Genomic DNA, 23564 nt, shown 5'->3' on the forward strand with positions numbered 1-23564 from the left:
TGCTGGATCCTCCTCGTGAAGTCAGTTTACCTTCGCTGGTCACAATCCAAGCGAAAACCGCGGTGAACTGAATGAGTTACTCCTGTGAGGTGTATCTTCAGGCCTTGTGGCATTTACTTTAATCATTAAGCATGTCAGCAAACAAAAGGAAGAGAACGCCCCTAGTTAGGAGATAGTATGATTTCACCTGAAGGTAGGTAGGTAGCAGCTTTTCACGGTCAGTCCCTAAATTTAAGTATCATAAAATGCTTGAGATGCCGCAAGCCAGCATGAAATGTTACTCTCTTACTGCATCCAGTGACATATTTACCCGGGAATGGCTTGGTTACGTTGCTTGGTTTGGTGAGCACTGCCATTTTGCCAGGGCTTTCCTGGTTTTTTTTTTTTTTTCTTTTCTTTTTGTAACAAGGATGTTGTTGTTTAGGGTAACACTGGAATCACCCAAGTAGAGCAGAGTGAGGGTGGTTTAGAAAGAAAGTCAATAAACGACAGAATTTGTTTTGTGGAGCCAGAGAGCTGATGGCGGGTAAACTGAGGGAGAGGTGTTTATTTAAATCCAGTGGCCTTAAAAGACAACTGCTACAAAGAGAAAACTCCATCAGATGACTTTGCAAAGATGGTGTGGGAAGGCTCAGAGATCGTGCAAAACGATGATGCGGAAGTTCAAAAGGACTGGAACATTCCATGGAATTCAGTGGGTCTCAAAGAAATGTCTAACACCACCCCTGGGATGGGGAAGGAGACATTAAATGTCATTCAATTAAAAAAAAAAAGCAAGATAATAACCTTTAATCATATTTAATGTTGAGACTGATATGCTAATAGAGTCTGTATGTTAAATAGTCACTTGTCAGTCTAGAGTCAGGATGCAAAGCTAATGCCTGTGTTCTGTTTGCCTTCTCCATTTGCCACCCCCCCACCTCCATCCCCTCCACCATCCCCTCCTTCTCCTCTACCACCATCATCACCACCACCACCTTCTCTTCCTTCTCTTCTACAGTTACCACCACCATCTCCTTCTATTTCTCTTCATCTTCCTCCTCCACTATCCTGACCCCCCTCCTCCTCTACCACGATCACCACCACCTCCTCCTTCTCCTCCTCTACCACCCCCACTTCCCACCATCACCACCCTCTCCTCCACCACCACCACCACCACCTCCACCACCATCATCACCATCATTATGCAAACTATTTTTCACTCAGTCTGACTCAGCCCTGTATTCCTTCTTCTGAGAACTCATAACTTAATTCAGTGGCAGCTGGCTCTGGTCTATAGATGGGGAGAGAAAACAGGCTTCCTCTACTTCCCACTACACAAGGAAGAAGCCACAACAGCAGCCAGCAGGGGTCTTCCTAGGAGGATTTTATTGAAGGATTTGCCCAGTCTATGGTGTGGGAGCTTTTCAACCTCACCCTCGCTGTGGGCCAGTCTGTTATTAAACTGTTGGTGCTATTGTTACCTCAAACAAGTCTTGTCACAGGAGAACAGTCAAGGCAACCAAGGGCAGGATTCCTATGTGACGTGTGACTGAATGAAAGCTGGACCCTAGGGATGTGTCCCTGACCTTCCTGGCCTGATTTTCCTGCTCTATCCCCCAAGGGCCTCTTATCAGTCTGCTGGTCAATTTGTCTCTGCAGCCTCCAGACAGTCTCTGTATTTGTTACAGTGATTCGTGCCATCTTTTTAGCCTGTTTGACATTTTCAGAAAGGAATGGGGAAAGGGATGCTTTATTCTCCAAATGAGGAAGCTGTAATTTTGCAAGAAAGTGAGGTACCCCAACCTAATTGCAAGCTAATGGGGTAACTGTGATGAATAGCACCTTTGAGAGCGTAGGGAGAGAGGCTCTTGTATCTGACCAACACCGGTTTTCCGGTGGAGATAAAAACTGTCTTTTGATAAGGAAAAGCCAGCTACTTGCTTTCTTTTGTGAAGTTAACTTTGCTGCCCCCCTGGGTGGGCTCTAGGGGCTGATCTCTCCAGATGGGAATTGGACTCCTGGAAGTAGTTCCCCTGGCTCTTTGGAGGAACGCCTACTTGCTCCTATGCTCAGTTCCCTTGTAAAGGAGGACAAAGCAATCTCCATTCACAGAGAACTATATCCTCTCAAACTGAAAGGCAAGCACATTATGGGAGAAGAGAGTGCCGGGGGGCGAGCCAGAGTCCATGGTGGTCTGCAACCATGAACGCCCTGCTCACTGAACACTGGCCAAACCCCCCTCCACTCTCCCTACTACTCTTGAGGGCTTCAGTGTTTCTATTGATGCCCTTTGCTTGCTGCTTAGGATTCTCCCTCAGCAAAGCCACGCGTGCTGCTGTCCTCTGGTACCCGGGGTAACTCTAGCTGGGAAATGCGACTCTCTTCCCAAAGCTGCGCCGTGGGTTTGCTCCTCACACCCTCCCGGGGAAGCCTCTCCAAATCTAGCAAGAAATACTATTATTTTTGAATCTGAAAATAATGGTAATGGTAGAGGAGAAGGAGTGTATGTACGTGTATGTGTGAGTGTGTGACTGTGTGTGTGTGTCTGTGTGTGTATGTCTGTGTGTGTGTCTGTGTGTGTATGTCTGTGTGTGTATGTCTGTGTGAGTGTGTGTCTGTGTGTGTATGTCTGTGTGTGTCTGTGTGTGTGTCTGTGTGTGTCTGTCTGTGTGAGTGTGTGTCTGTGTGTGTGTGTCTGTGTGTGTATGTCTGTGTGAGTGTGTGTCTGTGTGTGTGTGTCTGTGTGTGTATGTCTGTGTGAGTGTCTGCATGTGTGTCTGTCTGTGTGTGTATGTGTGTGTGTCTGTGTGTGTGCCTGTGTGTGTGTGTCTATACGTGTGTGTGTCTGCATGTGTGTCTGTGTGTGTGCCTGTGTGTGTGTCTGTGTGTGTCTGTGTGTGTGTGTCTGTGTGTGTGTGTATTTGCACGTGCAGCTCATGCACTCCACATTGGCAGACATAGTTTGGAGTATCTCCTGCACCCCTACACTACCATGTCTCCAGGTGCCTTATTCTAGCTTAATGACACTGCAGATTGCAGCTAAGAATGGCTAACCTTGAAACCTACTCCTGTCATTTGGCAGCTATGGTGGAGGAATCAGTTCTTTATAGCATAAACGTAACACAGGGCACACTAGTGCCTCAGAACTGAAACTGAGTCCAAGGCACACATATCACTTACATATTCTAGGAGGTTCACTGAAAATGTGAGTAGCGATTAAATCAATTTTGATAATATACTGACCCTAACTAACTGTATAATTATAAAATGTTAATATATACATATATATACCTACACACACACACACATACACACACACACACACACACACACATATATATATATGCACATATATACATATACATGTGTAAAATGTTACATTGGGTTGCAGCAAATACTAATAAATCATTGAGGTTTTTTATATTGATTGTATAAACATTCAAAGTTCTCTCTCTGTCTCTCTGTCTGTCTCTGTCTCTGTCTATCTCTGTCTGTCTGTCTGTCTCTCTCTCTCTCTCTCTCTGTCTGTCTGTGTGTGTGTGTGTGTGTATGTGTGTGTAACTTACAGGGCTTGGACTGGCCCCATTTTCAACACTCACTAACTACTCTATTAACAGCACAGATTGGTGCTACAAATTTAACTACCCAGAAATTTGAGCATTGGGGGTGGGAGCAGGCTTGTTTCTGGTTGGCTACTTTGTGTGCAAATGTATACATGTTAATTAAATACATTTCATGATGTGGAAAGAAATTGGCTCCTTGACTCCCTTTTAGAAGGATACTGTAGCCCTTGGAATTGGCCTTTGAACATGACCTTGAGGTTGCCCTCTGGTAACAAGACATTCCTTTAGGGGGGAAGATTTGTGAGAGTGGAGAGGTTTACTCTTGGAAGGTGTGTCTTGCTCATTCAAATGCATTTATTAATAATGGTCAGTGGGTATTCTTGAGAGATAAGTGATATGCAAGGAGAGAAAACGTCCCCTAAAACAGACCACCAGGACTTTCATATTCAAATTTAGGAGAACAACGTAACACCAGGTCATTATTGGACATCTTCTGCACAGTGCTGTTCCAGGGAGTTGGTAAGACCCCTGTGTGGGAACCCCAGCTTTCTGAATGTGTTTCAAGTTGGCTTTGCTTCTTGCTCCCGGCCACTAGCAGCTCAGTGATTTAGCGAGTGCTTGTGAGCAGCGGGGATCACTTTTTGGCTGAAAGGCACCGTTTGTGTAACCACTGGACACCCTCTCGGGCCTGTTGTTCACTTTCATTTTTCTTCATTTTCCTTGGCGAAAACCAGCCAGTGACAGAATGGCGGCGGGCAACAGAGTAGTTATTCCCAGCTCGCTTTCTTTGCCTCCCTGTCTTCTCCTTTGCCTAAGCTCAGAAGCAAAATCTCTCATTTTAAAGAATGACCTGGTGGCAGATTTGACTACTGTTTCATTCAACAATTGCATTACTATTCTGCCTTAGTCCTTTCCAAGTAACCTAGAGGACTCAGACTTTCTGTGTAATATACCCCTGAGTCCCTGAAAAACTGAGGAAGGAGAAGGGCCAAGATTGTGAACCATGACCTCTGGAGCCAAGCCTTTGTCCAAGAAAGGGTACTAGCTCCTCCTCCGGTCAGAACAGTTCTTAAATGTTGTACTCCTTAGTTGAATTCAAGTTTTTCTTTTGCTTCTCAGTGCTTTGGGGATCACCCTGTAAAGAAACCTTCGGGAATCATCTTTTGTTGCGCTGGATATTAGTGCAATTAATTCTCTCTGTTCAGAGGCAAGGCACCAGTGGGTCCTGCTAATTGCTTCAAGCAGAAAGAATTGCCAACCACCTTGGAGACTGCAATAGAAGAATGATAAGAAAAGCAGCCAAAAAAGGAATCCTGGAGAAGTGCATTGTAGGGGTTTTGATGATTTAGCATCTGTAGGGAAAGTTTCTTTTAAAAGAGATTTTTTTTTTGATTAGTGAACAGGAGGATATTCAAAAGTAAGACAGATAGAGCCCCACTGGGAATGCTGTGCAGCCTGGAATAGCTTAGGCTCCTGTTCAATCATTTCCCCAAACAGGAAACCACAAAATGTTAGAGATTAAGGTCACTAGATCATTGGGAAAAGAGCATAAGTTTGTCTGCAAAGCATTATGATGTATTGTGAATGGGCCAAAATGCAAGCATAAATCTTTCATCAAAAAATGCAACAACAAAAACCCACCCTTGACACAAAAGACCAATTTGCTTTTCCATTGTACCAAGGGGCCCAAGCTGCCTCCAGCAACATTTCTGTAATTTTCCTACTGAGGGGACAGGCAGTCAGAACAGCAGGAGACAGCTTTGGGCTGTCTGCTGGTAAAGTGTAGGTCTGTAAGTAGGCTTCATCTCATTTCTTTTCTGTTACTCTTTTATATTTATGGCAACAAGAACATGCCAAAATGAACCTTTGTATACAGTTCTGACTCAAGCCCCTTCTCGGTTATACAGGCCATGTTAAAAGCACACATCCTTCTTTCTACCTTGGTTGCCTTGTGGCACCCCTATTTTGTTTGAGGCAAAGTCTAGGCTGAGAGAGCATGGAGCCTCTCTGGATGGCTCTGTGGGGGTGCTCTTCTGGGGCTGTGGGGTGCTCCTGCAGGGTATCTGGCTATGACCTTAAGACTTAGACCCAACAAAAGCACTATCCCCTTAGAGGAGAAAGCAGCTTCCTTGCTGAGTTACTCCCTCAGTGAACCGCTGATTTATGTACTCTGAGAATCTGAAATGTTTATGGTGTCAGTTAGTAACATGACTAGCCTTTCAGAAAGGCCAGAGCGAAACTGACTGGTGTTGGCCACTCTTCTGAGGAAAACATCAAGCATGAAAGAGCGAGCTGAGCTTTGCCTCTCCTCTTCTGATTGTCCATTGTTTTGCCAAGTTTAGGAAAGTCAGCTGTATCAGGACAAGGGGCACCCCTTTCTTCTATCTGTTCCCAGGTGGTTGGCCCCTCAGCTGCCTGGATAAATATTTGCCTGTTGGACAAGCATGTGCTGACTGAACAGTCAAACAAACACCACATCACATATCTAAGTGAGAATGCTCTCAGCTCCATCAGAGACAAAAGGCCACTTCCCTTCCATCCAGCTGGAAGGGACACCCAATGGCCTGCAGGTCCAGGAAAGGGAGGAAATAAGTGACCTGGGTTGGATCGAGACTATTGATTTTTTTTTTCCACAGAGACATGGATACGGATAAATATATATATTTTTCTTTTCTTAAAAATAAAATGACAATATCAGCACTAATGCTGACTGTAAGAGACCACCACTCTAAGGTTTGTGTGTGAGGACACTAGGGAAGTATAGCGCCATGTCTGGGGGCGGGGGGGGGGGGAAGCTCACTGTGGCTAAGGGGTAGGAAGAGTGCAGGTTGTTCAGGTTTCCCTGTTGTGCTTTGGGCTCCTATTGCATATTTGGTAGACTGGGAAATCTGAAAACAAAAGGACTTTGTTTTGTAGTTTTGGAGGCTGCACGTTTGAGATGGTGTGCCAGTGTGGCTGGCTGCAGCCAGGGTTCTCTTAGGAATGCAACCTGTTCCTTTCTGGTATAATCACATGTTTTTTAAAAAAGAACTCCCCTGGGCCCCTTCCACTGCTAAGGGGACCACCTTCATGACCTGTCGCATCCAAAGGCTCCTCCTTAGTTAGGATGGTGCTGTGGGTTAGCATGTGTTAGGGCCTTGAATCAGAAATGTCCCTCACAAATTCATGCTCTCCCTCCGTAAGTTAGTGACACTAATTTTGGAGGTTGTGGAACCTTTAGGAAGTGGGGCTTGGCTGGCAGAGATAAGTCAGTAGGATGGGTCTTGGAAGGTAATTTATTATGCTGGCCTCGATCTCTGCCTCCTGGTAGGCTGTAATGTGATAGACATGTACCCCAGGTTCTTGCTCTGCCATGCGTCAGGCTAATGAACACATGAATGCAGGTCTCAGGCACCCGGTACAGACCTTTGTACTGTAGTAGAAGTCTATACTTAAGGTTTGCCTTTGCACTTGATAAGGAGTAACTACGGCACTGGTAGAACCCTGTTCTTCAGATTCCAGGAAGCTTTTATGGATGATATGATTCTACTCCCAAAAAACTCTGAGCTATATGTATTCTACTGTTCCAGGAGAATCTGGAGCTCAGAATGAGTTAGTGACCTAACAAAGCTCACTCAGTGAGCACAGGCCTGGTTGCTAAGGTCAGGGCTGGAGTTCAAGACTTCTGTCTGCATATTTCACATGGCCTTTATGAACCTTTTCAGTTGGCTGTCATACTGTGGTCTATCTAGCACAGCTGTGTCAGATTCTAACTCTTACGGCCTTAGCTGCACATTGCATTTGGAAAATACTGAGCTGCTGTGTATTCTGCTTCAGAGGTGGCCATGATGAGATTATTACTGAGATGTTGTTGTTGCTTTTTCCCTTGCCTAGATTCTCTGAGCACTGTGTGCACAGATCGTGGGATTCTCCCCATTCCTATGTGCCTTTATCCCCGTTTTATGGGTGAGGAAATGTTGGTGGATAGGCCTAGTAGCTTAGTTAAGGTATATCTGCTATTTAGTGCAGAGGTAGCGTACAAACACAAGCAAAGCCTGCAGTCTTAGCTACAAGCAGGCATGCCTCATTCTGAATGTCTGTATTACTGTGAGTTTAACTCTGTATCTGTAAATAGGAGCCCTTGGAAGAGGTGCACTGTGAAAGAAGGTTATTAGAAGCATGGTCTAGGCTTTGGCAGACCTGAACTTTAACCTCCTTGCATCTAAAATGGGATCAATAACCCCAGCCTTCTGGGAGTTCTATAAGATGCTTAGCACACTTCCCAAGTCAGAACAAAACTGGGTTCTAATGTTATTCTAGAAGGCTGGTTTTGTTTTCCTTCTGTGACATTTACCACAGTTGCATAGTATTCAGTATGGGGAAAATCCTTGAGATGTTGAATTCCAGACTTTTAAGTGCTTTTAGAGTAGTAATAATTTAATAATTCATGGCTCCAACTTTTCAAGGAAAACTGAGGTGTTATAAGTAATGTGCATAAAATAAGTTTTGGAAGGCTGTTCTCTTGAGAGTGGAGTGTGTGTGTGTGTGTGTGTGTGTGTGTAAGATTTTTCCTGGCTGTTAGACCTGCTAAGGATCTGTGCTTGAATTTCATCTGAAATGAATTTTCATTTCATGTTAAAAAAAAAAAAGCTCTCCTGGGCCCCTTGCATTGCTAAGGGGCCCACCTTCATGACCTGTTCATGGAAAAACCATCATGGAACATGAAGGTTTACTTTTAAAGTGCATCATGGGTCCTTTCAAGTCATTGTAAGGCAATCAGCACACTGGATAAGACACACTCTCTGAACTACTGCACACCGGGTTTCATGCTGGGAGCACTGAGTGATCTTATTGATTCTCACTTCTGTTGTGTGAATGTTGCCAGGTCTGTGCCCAGAAAAGCATGCAGAATCTCTGTGAAGTTAACATTCATATCATGGTGCTCCTGGCCTTAGCATACAGGCGTGAATGGCACTGGTCCAGTGTTGCTTGCATCTAGATTTTATAGATTTTAGCAGTAGAAACATGGGACTATTGGTTGAAAGACATTAATGGGTCACAAAATTCTCAGAATGCATGAAGGACCGAGAAAAGAAAGGAACCAAAGAGGACAGAGAGCTTGTACACTGTTTAGGGTCCCCTGTGTCCCTCTGCCCACCAGCCAAGTTGTAAGTAAAGACCCTTGAGCCTCTCAACCTAATTCGTATACTAGTCCTTCCTGCAGAGAAGAAGACTGTGAGTGATAGTCTCTGAGGAGCCGTGTCCAGGTGTATAGGGCACCAAAAGTAGTTACCAAGAGAAGTCAGAGTGGACTTGATTAGATAAAACAGCAGGCAATCCCACATAACATGACATAGAAACTTTTAAGAGTGGACTGTCCACCCCAGAAGCATCAGTAGATTTCATGGGAGCAGGGAGTGAGGCAGGCACAGCATAGAAAGTCCTTTCCTCAAGCAGCTCAGGGGCTTTGAAACTAATTATGCAAAAACACTGGAAAATGCTTCAGGATGTAGACACAGGCAAAGACTTTCAAAAACAGACTCCACTAGCACAGAAAATAATAGTAAGAAATGACCAGTGGACACCTAAAATTGAAAAGCTTCTGCACATCAAAGGAAACCATTACAACAAAGGGACAGCCTACAGAATGGGAAACAATCATTGTCAACCATGCATCCGACAGAGGACTAATATCTATGCTACATAAAGAACTCCAAAATTAAACACCGAAAGTTAATCCAATCATTGTCCAAATCAAAAGAATGGAACAGACAGTGCCCAACAGTAGTACACATAGCCAAGAAATCTGTGAAAAAAATGTTCAGCATCCGTAGTCCTCAGAGCAACATAAGCCAAAACTATATAGAAAGGTAGACATTTGCAATCCCAGCACTGGCGATATGGAGACAGAAAGATTTCTGGAACTTTCTGGCCAGCTAGCCTCCTTTCTTGGCCAGTGAGAAGTCTTGTTGTAATAAAAGCAAAACCAAAAACAAACAAACAGAAAACAACAAGCAAAAGTAGACAGTCTCTGAAGAGTGATTCTCAGGGTTGTCCTCTCCTCTCACATGCATGTGTGTGTCTGTACACACAAATTCTCTCTCTCTCTCTCTCTCTCTCTCTCTCTCTCTCTCTCTCTCTCTCACACACACACACACACACACACACACACACACACATCATAAAGAATAAAATTGGAGACAAATGCTGGCAAGCAAGGATGGGGTGGTCTTGGTTATGGAACTTTCTGTGTTGTTTTGGGGGAGTGTAAGCTGGCACATCCATTATGGAAGTCATTAAAGAGGTTCTCAAGAAAGCTAAAAATGGAAGTGCCATATGACACAGCTGTACCACACCTGGGTCCATAACCAGAGGAATCCAAAGTAAGCATTCCACAGAGGCACTTGTACACCCATGTTTATTGAAGCACTGTCCACAACAGTGAAGTTAAGGACTCTGCCTAGATGTCCATCGACACGTGCAGATAGAACAAATGATACATACACAGTGGGGTTTTATTGAGCCAGAAAGGAGAAGAGAATTTTGCATTTACAGGAAGGTGGATTGAATGAACAATTATGTTATAAGAAACTATGCTCAGAAAAAAAAAAAAAAAAAGGAAACTATGCTCAGAAAATAAATATTAGATGTTTTCTTTCATATGTACATTATAGGGGCGTGTGTGTGTGTGTGTGTGTAAACAGGGAGAAGAATTAGGAAGGAAAGGGATGGATAAGAAAGTCATGTGGGGGTAAAATGAACAGAACACATACTGGTATGGAAATGTCATTTTGAAACCTAGGATTTTTTTATAATGAATACCCTAAACCCAAAATTATAATAAAAAATCATGGAACGCCACCCTCAGGAGAGGTGACAAACTGCCCAAGGTTGCCAATGGTGGGTTTCACATTCACCCACCTACGGTTTCCAGGGGCTTTTGGTGACACTGGTCACTTAGTCATATGGATCACTGCTTTCTCCTGTAGAGGGACTTAGTTGCTTTCTGAAGGAGCTGTAGGTAAGAATTTGGAGGTCAGGGATCCAGGAGTCACTCAGTACCTCATACACTCATGGCTTCTGTAACAACACAGTGGTTGGATTGCCTATAGCTCCTGCCTCAGGAAGGTGGGTAAGGATAATGCCACATTTAGAAGGATGCACAGAATCCAGATTAAAACACTTCCGCAGTGCTGTGTTTTTGCACTTTTTAAATGTATCTATGTATGTGTGTATCTATATATGCCAGGGTGCTTGTGCCACAGGACACACGGATGTAATAAGAGCGTGATGAAGTGAAGTAATTTCTCTCCTCCCATGCGTAGGTTCTGGGGGTGAAAGTCCGTCATTCAAGCTTGGTGGCAACCCGTTTTACCAGCCGAGTCACCCACTGGCCCACTCTCCACCTTTTATCAAAGATGAAGAGACAGTCGCCAACCTTGTCACTTAACCCCTCAATCATGAATGCTTCAGTTTTGGAATGAGGTTTTCTGACTATCTACACACTAACATGAAGTTGTTTTATCTAGTTGCTATGAAAAACTGGGGACTGGTAGTATTGGACATTTATCGGTTTGTCAAACTGCAGCACCTGGCTTGCCGGAGTACCCCTGCCTGTTACATAGGTTTCCATTAGGACAGTACTATAACCACGTGACCTAAAAGACTCGGACACGGATCCAAACAAGTCGAACATCCTTTGGCTCCTTGCAGTTGCTATCACGTTTCCTTGTTCACTCTCAGGTTGAAAGGATACACTCGTTTTAAAAACATGTATAAACAAGCAGGCTGCAGTTTTTGATTGATTTTTTTCACACAATAAGCATTTTTCCATGTTGGTATATAATAACCAGTTCTACTGGGCTAACCAGCCAGCCCTCCACAGAGCAAGGGAAATGCTTCAAGAATGACTTTGCCCTTTGTCAGCCTCACAGCTGACAGGCGGGAGTGTGGGGAACTGGGGCATTCAGGGGATTACCTGGTTCATGTCTGAAAAAACAGCTCCAACCATCTTTCCTTGCTCCTTGCTTAATTTGATGTGTGTACGACGGACAAGTGAGTGTAGCTAAAATCTCATGTCTCTTTCTTCTCCTTGTCTCTAGACTTTCTCGCTTTAATTCCCTGCACACCCTGTGGGGAAGGTTTGTGTGACTCCCCTGCCCTTAGCACTGAAAGTCCTGATCCTGGGAAAGTCCTCAGTCTAGGACAGATACAGTGGGATTGCTACTAACCAGTGTGGGAGCACCCAGGGAGTGCGTGCGTGCATGCGTGTGTGCGTCTTTCACTGTCTGCAGGCGTAAGGTGCCTGGCACAGCCGGAACTCTTTTGTGTCTCTCTGGATGTGACTAGAAAGCATGTGCTCGTGGCTTCTAGACTACATGGATCTGGGCTTCTCCACCCACCACTGCTGCTGAATCCTGGGCTCTCTGAGCTACTCATTCAGTCCAAAGGTTGCCTGATAAAGACCAAGAAGCCATGCACGCCAACCCCAGGGAGCGACAGGTGTGACTGTGCATTGACAACCTGGAACATCTGAGTCTCGTGTCTATGAGCCATGGCAATAACACACTGCATCTGCCTAAGACGGAGCATGAAGCTCACTGGCTTCCATTATTCCTGACGTTTTGTTCCATTTGGACCCCCAACATGTTGGAGGATACCGTTCAATGTTTAGGGAAGGTGTTTCCCATTCTGATGGTTTGTATATGCTCGGCCCAGGAAGTGGCACTATTAGAAGGTGTGAGCCTATTGGAGTAGGTATGTCACTGTGGGTGTGGGCTTTAAGATCCTCATCCTAGCTGCCTGGAAGCCAGTATTCAGTTAGCAGCCTTCAGATGAAGATGTAGAACTCTCAGCTCCTCCTGCACCATGCCTGCCTGGATGTTGCCATGCTCCCACTTTGATGATAACGGACTGAATCTCTGGAACCCCAATTAAATGTTGTCCTTATAGGAGTTGCCTTGGTTGGTCATGGTGTCTGTTCACAGCAGTAAAACTCCAAGACACCCATTAAGTTTACTAACACCCCAGTTGTCTCTGGAAACACCCTCGTAGACACATGTGCAATCATGCTTTAGCAAAAATATTTAGAATTTTCTTATGCTAGTCAAGCTGGCAACTAAGATGGTCACAACTATTTATTTGACTTCTCTTTTGCTGCGTTTGATTTGTGTGCCTTTTAGAAATTAAAAAAAAAGTGTTTGCCCTGCTTTGAAAAGGGGATATTCATTGCCTGCTCTCCAAAGTGAGCCATCTATATCACTACACACACACACACACACACGTACACACATGCACACGTGCACACGCACACACCCATGCAGGATTATGCATCTTGGATCCTCATTGCCTTGTTCTAGAATGTTGATGTTCTGGTTTGTGAAGAGTTTGGAATAATAAGAAAAGTAGCTCAGGGGTGGGATGTGTCTCAGTATATAGATCAACAAATACGTCCTGTAATACTGAATAGATAAGCCTGAAAGCTATGACTTTTATTATTGTCCCTTTAGAATGAAAAAAGGAACAAGCGAACAACAACAAAAAAAATCTTACATTGGTTTTTAAGATCCAGTGATGAAGGCTGGAGAGATGGCTCAGTGATTAAGAGGACTGGCTGCTCTTCCAGAGGTCCTGAGTTCAATTCCTAGCAACTACATGGTGGTTCACAACCATCTGTAATGGAATCTGATGTTCTCTTCTGGTGTGTCTGAAGATAGGTACAGTATAAGTATAGGTATAATATAAATATATACATACAAAATATATATAATATATATCTTCACTGTATAATATATATATAGAGAGAGCTAGGATATATATATATATATATATATATGATACAGTGATGATATTTTAAAAAAATAGCTACCAGTGTCTCCTGAGAAAATATGCTGGTTTGCAGAATGGCCATGAACAGCCCAGATGAACAGACAACCTGGCAAATTGCTAATTAATTCACATCTTTTCCCTGACCTCTGGAAGGAGACTTACTTTGTACAGGATTATCTTTGTTAATCAGCCGTAATGAGGCCTTCTGAGAACCGTGAGGAATTTGAGCTTTGTTCGCTGGTACACATCACGTGTAATTGTTTCCATACTTTTGGAGGCTTTGCACAGGCCATAAGCACTAGGAGCCTTTGAGGCGGTGTTTTGTATAAACAATGGCAAATATTTTATTGCTCAGTTGAGTCAAAGCTTTAAAAATGGCCTTAAATCTATCAAGGACTTTTCCCTTTGGGTTCCCGTGTAGGAGAAGGGCTGGCGACAGTGACTGAGCAACATGAAAGGCTGTGTGTTCCTGTGGGGGAGGCCCTGGACTCTTTCATCTTAGCCTGAATCTATCCCACCTCTGTCTGAGGCTTGGGAGTGTGTCAAAGTCTTGGGCTTTTTAATTACATTAAAGCCTTTTAGGAAGTCTGTGCCACGGAGAGATGGAAACACATGTGGCAGAACACTTGAGAGCCAATTTGAAGACCGAACCAAAGGTCTCCACTCAGGCCGAAACAGAGCCTGAGAGTAGATCAAAGGTTGCACAGAATCTAGGAAAACCTCTCCATTGGGTGAAATGGCCATGCTTTATAGTTATGATGAGGTTAGTACCATGGAAACAATGTCAGACGTATAGAACGTAAGGGAGGAAGTGGCTCAGGCCTTTACCGTGTGCATTAAGGATCCACATTATTTTCCAAATGTTCATCTCACATATGAGTGTTTGTATATAGAGAGCGTGAGGTAATTGTAATTTGGCTTATGTCTGACCTTCAGCATCTGACATTCAAATCTATGGTAAGCATATCCCACCTCACTTAAATGACTTTACAACATCCCAGAGAACTCCTAAGCCACCGAACATTTAGCCACTCACCAGTTACAGGCTGCTGGCTTTTGTTAAGGTCTTGGTTATAATGAGACCCAACAAGTACAATTGTACGACTTTTAGTTTTCTTTCTTTCTTTTCGTAGGGTGCAAAACGGGGTTACCAGGAATAGAAAGTATCCATATTTCTAAATCCTTTCTATGTAAATCTTGAGTCCTGTGACAGAAAGCAAGCTGTCTCGTCATTCTCTGTGGTATCCGTTTATGTGGGAGGGAAGGATCTTTTCTGGAAAGGAAAGACTTCCTTTGCATGGGTAGATCTCATAGTAAAGGGAAGGAGCCTTAGAAGTGGCATGGAGCTAACAGATTTGAGGGTTTGCATCTATCTTCCTGTTTCAAAAAGCAGTAGTTGATTCAAACCTGACACAAGAGGACTGAGGAATATGGAATCAAAGTGTAGTATCTCTTGGTTCCATTAAAATGTAACCTCCTTGTTTATGCACACACGAACACACACACACACACACACACACACACACACACACACACACGCCTTTTAAATTATGCTTAAACCTTTTAAGAAGGTGGCATCATGGAGGCAGAGAGAGCATACACAGTGAAATCCAGAACTCAACCAGAGGTCTGCATTCGGACCAAATTGGAGACTGGAGTGATCAATCTCATCCCGAGACCAGGAAAACTTCTTTGCTTCTCTTTTGGGACACAGATGTCTGTTGACTGTGATAAGGTAACTCTGGAAGGATGTTACGAGCTGAGACAGGACCAGAGTTTCTTTGAGGTTGTTGGTGTGTGTGGTGATCTGGCAGCAGGTGAGCTTCAGATCGGCTGGGGTAGCCTCTAGGGACCTATGATTCAGCTTCACTCTCAGTCCCCGAATCTGCTTCTTGATTTTCCTTCTGAATTCCATTTTTGCTGAGGGTTGGATTTCATTTTAGGTTCTCATCTACAATGGCCAACTGGACATCATCGTGGCAGCTTCCCTGACAGAACGCTCCTTGATGACCATGGACTGGAAGGGATCCCGAGCATACAAAAGGACACGTAGAAAGGTCTGGAAGATCTTCAAATCTGACAATGAAGTGGCAGGTTACGTGCGGCGTGTGGGTAAATTCCACCAGGTATGCAAATGGCTGGGGCATGCAGGTTGTGGGAGTGTGTTGGTAAACATAAACACGGCACAGAGGTCAGTAAGCTATGGCTGTGTGTAGGCGAAGTCATGAAACAGTCAAGGTGTAAATATGTGCGTTCTATAGCCCTCTCTTCAACAGAGAAGAAATGGAGCCATTATCAAAGTTAAGATCACTGATGTCATCACCGACAGAAGTCTAGGCATCGCTGAAGACATAATGAGATGCTGGAAGAGTTCAAAGTGGAGAAACATTAACGAGAAAATCCCAGTCTGTTTGGGAATCAAAGGGAACTTGACCAGTTATTTGAAGAAAATCCAGTGCAACCTCCTTCCTCCATATGTGAACTTGTTTTTATAAGCCATATGGAGAAGTAACTAGAGTAAGATCTTTCACTAGCCGACCCCGCAGAGCGACTTCCACTTAGGGCTTAAGTATTGTGCCTGGAATTTTTCTTTTCTCTTTGAGTTTTGAAAACAGTCTTTTGTGAACTTTGTAACACGCCTTGGTCAGCATCGCCCATTCCCGTGTCCGGTAATAATTGTCAGTGTTAGGGAACTGTACAGGTAAGGCCATCCGGGCCTGAAGGTTCCTTTAAGAGAAGACTTCAAATCACATATTCAATTTAACAGAGGGTTAATGACTTTTTCCTGTTTCTAACAAGCCATTATTATAGGCTTTAGGGTTTGTTTGTTTTTTTCACAAAGTACTCAATTTCACCTAAAAATTTAGAATTTATGAGCTCCTGCAACTTTCATTTAATTCCTCCTAAAGACCTGTGGTGATATCAATAATTTATTTCTCTCTTGCCTGAGGCAAAGACAAAGTTATTACTGATTTCAAGTAACAGATAATGTTGCCTTTGTTGATTTTTTTCCATTGTAGTTTCCATCCTATTTTATTATTTATGTTTTTATCATATTATTATCTTCATTGTGAGTTATTTGCTATTGTTTAAAATTCTTTAAGACAGAGGCTTAGAAGATGAAGCTTTAGCCTGTACTTTATATGTGCATTCAATGTATGTTATGTGTATGTTAAGTTTGGTATTAAGTCTACACAAAGATTCATTGTAGTTTCATTGATTTAAAGTATTTACAATTCCTGTTGTGTTTTATCCCCTTTGTCCAGTAGGCTGTTTTAAAGTGTATTCTTTAATATTCAAACATTTTGACTCTTGCTTTCTTGCGTTTACTATAAGCAGAAGGGGATACACTACTGTATCTTTGTGGTTTAAAACCCCACATATCCTTTACGGTTTCAACCATTTAAAATTTACTTTCTGGCTCTCAAAGTGGTTGTTTTGGCAAACATTTTCTGTATACTTTTAAAGCGACCACATTCTTCAGCTGTTTGCTGTAATGTTTTTTATGTCAATCAAGGTCTTTTAAAGACAGATTTTATACTTATTATTTTGAAAATTCAAAACCACTTCCACATAGCCTTTCCCTCCAAAATTCCTGTGCCCCCTACTGCCTCTCAGGTTCATGACCTCCTCCTCCTCCTCCTCCTCCTCCTCCTCCTCCTCCTCCTCCTCCTCCTCCTCCTCCTCCTCCTCCTCCTCCTCTTCTTCTTCTTCTTCTTCTTCTTCTTCTTCTTCTTCTTCTTCTTCTTCTTCTTCTTCAAATTATTGTTATACATGCACATATACACATACAAGTGTTGCTGATATGTAGATGTATTTAAGGCTGATTGTGTGAGACTGTATAGGCTAATGAGGACTGACTCATCTCTGACGGGATTAACTCAGTCTTTCTTATGAGCCACAAGTTGGCTATAGCTCTTCTTTGGGATGAGGGCCTTGTGAGATTTCTTCCATCTATGCTGGGATGTCAATTGGTGTTGTCCTTGTGTGACCTTCTTTAGGTGGCCATATTGTTAATTTCACGGGTGTAACTCTGTGTCTTATACAGAAGGCACTATCTGGAAGCAGATAGTCTAGTCCTCTGGCTCTTACCAACTTTCCATAGTCTCTACTACAATCTTCCCTGAATTCTAGGTGTAGGGGTTGCGCTGTCAGCAGGCATCCTGAACCCCAGCCTGTTGTTTTCCACATTTGATCAGTTATCAATTTCTGGGATGTCTCCATCTGCTACAAAAGAAGCTTCTTTGATGAGGGGTCAAAAAGCACACTTATCTGTGGGTAGAAGGTAAACCATTTAGAAGGTACTTGGTGATTATACTAGTTTAGAGAATAGGCAGGAGAATGCTCTTCTCTAAGTCCTCTGACCTCAGCAGCCACGGTGCTTGGTTGGCTAGGTTTATAAAACCAGGCATGAATTTTCTCTTGTTGAGTGGGCTTTCAGTCCAATTGGATGGCTGTGGTTAGCCAGAGAAAATCTTCTCTCTACTCTCATCCCCTCAGATGTATCTGCCCTGATGGTCATTGTGGTTCATAGACTTCATAGCTGGGTAGAGCAATTCTCTCTACCCTACTACGCCCCACCCCACCTCACCCCACCTCACCCCACCTCACCTCACTCCACCCCACCCCACCCTACCCCACCCCACCCCACCTCACCTCACCCCACCCCACCCTACCCCCCTCTTCCCCCTCTCTCCCTCTATCTGTTTCTCTTCCTCCTTTCTCTGTCTCTCTCCTTTCTCTCTATCCTCTCTTCTCTGTCTCTATCCATCCCTCTTCTATCCTTCCCTCCCTCTCTCCTGTCCTTCCTCCCTTACCTCTCTCTCCTTGCCCACTGTTAACAAGAGAGATCTCTTAAAGTCTGCTACCATGTTTGAAGCTTATTCTGGTTTTCGTTTTACTTCGTGCCGTTCGCTGCCTACAGCCACAGATTCCTTGTTACACATTCCTGACACTAAATCTTCCTTTCTTATGAACACTTCTGCTTGTTTGCAGCAATGCTTCTCATCTTAAGGTGACTTGATTGATGGTATCGTAACTATGCCAACTTTCTTTTGAAAGCATGCACATGGGATACTTTTCTTTTTATCAGTGTTTCCCTTCTGGTCATTTTATAGCACCATATTTAAGATATACTTTTTAATGCAGCATAGCGGGTTTTATTTTTTGTGGATCCTGACAATATTTTAAATTTAGAGTGGTACATTTGCATTTAATGTAATCACTGATTTTTTTTAATCTACTATCTTGTTGTATTGTTCCTTTGGCGCTATATTTCTGTTTCCTTTAGTTTAACACTCCTTGGAGCTTTATGTCATTTTATTATTTCCATCAATAGATTTGTGAGTTATCATTCTTTCGAAATTGTTTTTTTTTTTAAGCAGTACTAGCACAATATGAATGCTAGGCTTACTTAATGCTAATATAAATTAGAACTTTACTGTTTTTCAGATAAATATGAGAACCTCAGAATAGCTACATCTTTACCCATGTCCCAGGTTTTTGCTATTAAAAACAAAACACTCCTATGTCTTCTTTAAACAGGCATGACTTACGCATTTGGTTCAACCAGCGCTCACTAAGAATTCACTACACATTTAACTTGTCAGCAAACATCAGTCTTTCGTGCGTTTCTTGTCCCTTCAAAAACATTCTTTAGTATTTATTTTTAATATATACATTGACAACATGCTCTCCATTTTTGCCTGTATGTGCCTTTCTGCTTCCTTTGATTCAGGAAGGCCATGTCTAGTGCGATGGGATTTAGTTGTTTTCTGTGAGCTCCTGAAGGCTGTGGCTTCTGGTTTCTCCTGTACCCTTATGATGACATGCCAGACATTAGCTTTTTTGATCCTGCTTTGAGGGTGATTTGTGTTTCGTTTTGTTCTGCTTCTCGCCTTTCAAGATCCTCTGTGTGCTGTTTCCTAGCAGTTCTACTATTCTGACCTAAGGTGTGAAGATGACTGTCTCTCTTGCTGTCAGCACTGTATGGGTCTTGTCTTGTTTTATTCTGACTTGATACAAGCTAGAAACTTCAGGGAAGAGGCACTAGCAATTGAGAAAATGCCCTCATATGAATATACTTATTTATTTATATTTATTTGGTTCAGGACTAATGTGAGAGGTTCCAGCCCACTGTGGGTGGTGCCACTTCTGGGCATGTGGTCCTAGGGTACACAAGCAAGGGAAGCAGTAAGCCAGGGGAAGCAAGCAGCCTTCCTCATGGCTCCTGCATCACTTCCTGCCTCCAGAGTTCCTGTGCTGACTTCCCTCTGTGATCCACTGTTAGCAGGACATGTAAGCTGAAACAAACCCTCCTTTTCCAGGATGCTTCTGACCATGCTCCTTATCTCGACAGCCGAAACTAGGACACTGGGTGTGCATCCTGCCTGGGTTCCTTTAGCTTTTGGAAACTAAAGTTTTGAGTTTTTATGCTGTTGTTGTTTTGGGATGTTTTTTGGGGGGTTATATTTATAAAATTTTCAGCTTCATTTCTTCATGGACTGGCCATGCTCTCCTCTCTCTCTCTCTCTCTCTCTCTCTCTCTCTCTCTCTCTCTCTCTCTCTCTCTCCTCTCTCTCTCTCTTTCTCTCACCCCCCCTCTCTCTCCCCTCTCTCTTTCTCTCTCTCTTTTCTCTAAGATTGTGTTTAGGTATTCGGTGTTCACCCAGCTAAGGCCCTGGGTTTGATCCCTAGACTAGAAAGAAAGAAAAATAAAAAGATCCCCCCAAATCACCACCCCCAACACATACACACATGCTCACACAAAACAACAACAACAACAAAAGCAGAAAAGAAGACAACAACACATTCTTCTTTATGCTTCAAGTTTCCTTTCTACTGGTCTTTCCTTTGGCTCAATATACTTTTTTTTAAAATTCTATTTTAAATATGTTGGTTAACCCGGTTGTTCATGTTTTGAAGATTTCATGTAGCCTGCTTGCTTTGGACCATATTTTGTGCATACACATGTACAAACACACATAACCAACTACTATAACCTTACTCCATGTGGATGCATTGTGGAGATAGCACCTAGGGGCAAATGAATGCATAAAGGTAGGGCCTTTATTTTATATCATTCCTGCCCTTAGAAGGAGAGACACCAGAGAAACATGATCCTGCAAGGTGAGAGAGTATTATCATCTCCAGAGGTGAAATTAGTCAGTTCATGGATCGTGAACTTCCCAGATGTCCCTTCTGTCTTCCTGCCAGGAACCTTTGACGTGATTCACAGAGAGTGTTGCCCTTTCTATTTTTATTGTCATTACGTGAGTTGCTTACAAGGATGTTATAGCAAAAGGAAAATTATAAAGGGTAAAATTCATGATCTAAGAAAGTACTTTTCATTCAAAGCCAGCCCATAAGGGGAAGCTAGATATTGATATTTGGACTGTGGGGGCAGATATGTACTCTGAGCTATGAAGGGCAGATAAATGGTACCGCCCCGATCCACCATACTCATCTTAGAGATGTTAATCTCAGAAGCACACAGAGATCTCCTCGGCCACCTGTTCCTGCACACCCACCCATCAGTCTTGCTAATGGCTACACTACCTGAGACTGCACACATGTCCTTTTTACATCTTGCCCAAATCTACCAACAGAGGCAGCCAGATTGATGCTCGGGGTGGTGTGTGTCACAGAAGTAGGAAGAGGAGTTGGGTACTCACCAGCCAGAAACCCATGGCTGCCATCACACTAAGCCATCTGACTCTTCCTGTGAAGGCAAGACACACTGAAAGACAAAATGATACTGAGCTGGTTTCCAAAAGATAAACAGAAGAAGCAGAAGGTCCACATATGCTAGCTATAGGGAGGAGTTGCCTCAGAGCAGGGAACCTGTATTCTGCATATATGATTTAAGCATGCTGGGAAGACCACCCCCTCCTGCCAACTCCTGCTCAGTGCCTTGGGGCTTCTTGGTGGTTGTTGGGGATGAAAGACTGGAGGTAGGAAAGGAGGCCATTGTGCCAGCTCATGGATGATTCATTGGTTTTTGTTTGCTTCAGAGCTGGGGTCTTCCCTATGCCAGGCAAGCGGGGTACCTCTGAGCTATGTGCTCACCTCCCTTTTACTTTTATTTTTAAGACAAGGTCTCACTACACTGCTGAGGCTGGCCTTAAACTTGCGATCCTCCTGCCTCTGTTTCCTGGGTAGCCAGGATTACAGGTCTGCCTGAGGATTTTTTTTTCTCCAAGGTTATTTTAACTCATTGAGAAATATATTAAAATTTTATTAGGTTTCTAGGCATATTGATGAACTGCTAGAGAAACATGTTTCTATTTTAAACTTCACTAAGCTAAATGTTTTGAAGAAAACAGTTTAATCATGTCTATTTTTGAATCTTTACTGAAAATATTTATTGACGCTAATTATTCTCTGTGTGAAGACTGTTCAATCTTGAATTACCTGTCTATTTTCATTCTTCAGCAGATTTTGCTGAGTAGGAATTCTGTTGACATAAGTTTTGCATAATTAATAAATCTAATTTACTTGATTTCAGTTAGCCATAAGTATTATATTATACTTTTTCAACATCAGGGTCAATCTACATTTATTAGGACAAATAACAGGATGGGTTATTTCAACTAGGTAGCATCTTACAACTGGAGCATAGATCTCACTGTCCGGGTGAGGATGCCAAGCACCAGAAGCTATGTAGTCTCTCTGTTCATTACGTTCCAACTGCTGGATAAAACAGCACAATTAACGTGGCTCACAGATTTAAGAGTTAGCTTGGGTTTATGGTTCCAGTGTGGTAAGAGTTCACTATGAGAGGGAGGCATAGCAGCAAGCAGCTCATGTGGTAGGGTAGCTGAGGGCTCACATCTTCAAATGTGAGTAGGAAAGGGGGGTAGAGACAGAGACAGAGACAGGAGGGAAAGAGAGAGGTGGACAGGCACAAGGCTTTTATCCCAAAGACTATTCCCACTAATGCCTTCCTCCAGCAAGGCTGCACCACCCAAACCTTCTCAACCAGTACCACCGACTGAGGGCCAAGTACTGCAATACACAAGGGGCACGCCCATTCAAACCACCACTGCCCCCTTCTTGCTTCTTAACCCCATTTCTTATCATTGCTGAAATAGGATTCCAAGAGTCCTGCTTCTGACCCCGTGCCCTCTTACCTCGTGCCTGATGGCAGAAAGGTGGCGTCACAGTGGTGTCCCAGGACAGCAGACATTGGAGATTGTAGACTTGACTGTCTTAATTAAAGCATTAACTGAATCCCAAGGGGTGACAGTGTCCTGTAGACATAGGACTATGGGTTTCGAGAAAGCCGTAGAGCTGGGTTGGAGGTGAGGACAGCTTCATTCACTGGTAAGGAGAGGTATAACTAGGAACCTGTGGTATTAATAAACTGACAGATGTCGGAAGTGGCTGAGTAACCAGAGAGACCATCGATGGGGACTTGGATAAGAGACCTAGGGAGGGCTGAGCATATTGGCTCACGGTCTGAAGCTGAAGGAGAACTGGGAGAGAACTAGAAAGGAGTCATGGGGACTAGTGCTAGGTTCAAGGGTGTATGCTCTATTGTTTGTACAACTGGAAATCTCTAAAAGCTTTTAAAGACATATTTACAGCTGCAAGAGACCTTTCAAGTGGCAGCAATAGGATGGGTTTAGGTCAGGGAGGCCCTGGAAACAGGATGTCCCGTTAGGAGCTTTACTGTGAGAACGTGGCTCATCGCCTTCACAAGGTTGTCTGCTTGGTGCTTGATTCTCAACTCTAAATAGAGGTGGAGAAATAGGCTCTGAGATGTTGAGGCCGTAAAGATGGGCTTCCTGGTGGGGAGATGTTGCTCACTCTGTGTTCTTGTCCCTTAAAAGCTAGTGACGCTCAGAGAAAGTGTGCTCATGTTCTCTGTCCTCCCAGCTGTCCAGTCCCTGCAGGACATCCCCAGACAAGCTTATGTCTGACCCTGAGGGAGGTCTGCCCCACAGAGCCCTCAGATTTGTGGACCGTCACACTCTAGGGAACTTCTCTAAAATACTGTGCCATTCAGCTATCAGATGTGGGTAGGTCATGATGACCATCATCTTGAGAAAGGCTCAGGGCTGGGACACTGCCAAATGAAGACTTCCAGTAGCTGCATCCCTCAATAAGAGTCTGACCATACTTAGCCTAGCTGCTGCCAGACAATGCCCATGGCTATTCTCTGGCCCTCTCCCTCTCCCTCTCCCCTCTCCCTCTCCCTCTCCCTCTCCC

The 23564-nt window shown here is 43.6% G+C and overlaps 1 protein-coding gene across 3 annotated transcripts in view; it reads left to right on the forward strand.

The window, feature by feature from the left end:
- Cpvl (carboxypeptidase vitellogenic like) overlaps positions 1-23564 on the forward strand; it is a 103528-nt gene that overhangs the window by 65354 nt on the left and 14610 nt on the right. For all 3 annotated transcript variants that reach the window (XM_028758404.1, XM_028758405.1, XM_028758406.1), the window contains one exon: positions 15296-15478. In XM_028758404.1, coding sequence (XP_028614237.1) covers positions 15296-15478 — 183 coding nt within the window. The remainder of the gene's footprint in view (positions 1-15295; positions 15479-23564) is intronic.

Source organism: Grammomys surdaster, unplaced genomic scaffold, assembly GCF_004785775.1.
Source record: "Grammomys surdaster isolate TR1022 unplaced genomic scaffold, NIH_TR_1.0 126197, whole genome shotgun sequence".
NCBI classification, from domain to species: domain Eukaryota; kingdom Metazoa; phylum Chordata; class Mammalia; order Rodentia; family Muridae; genus Grammomys; species Grammomys surdaster.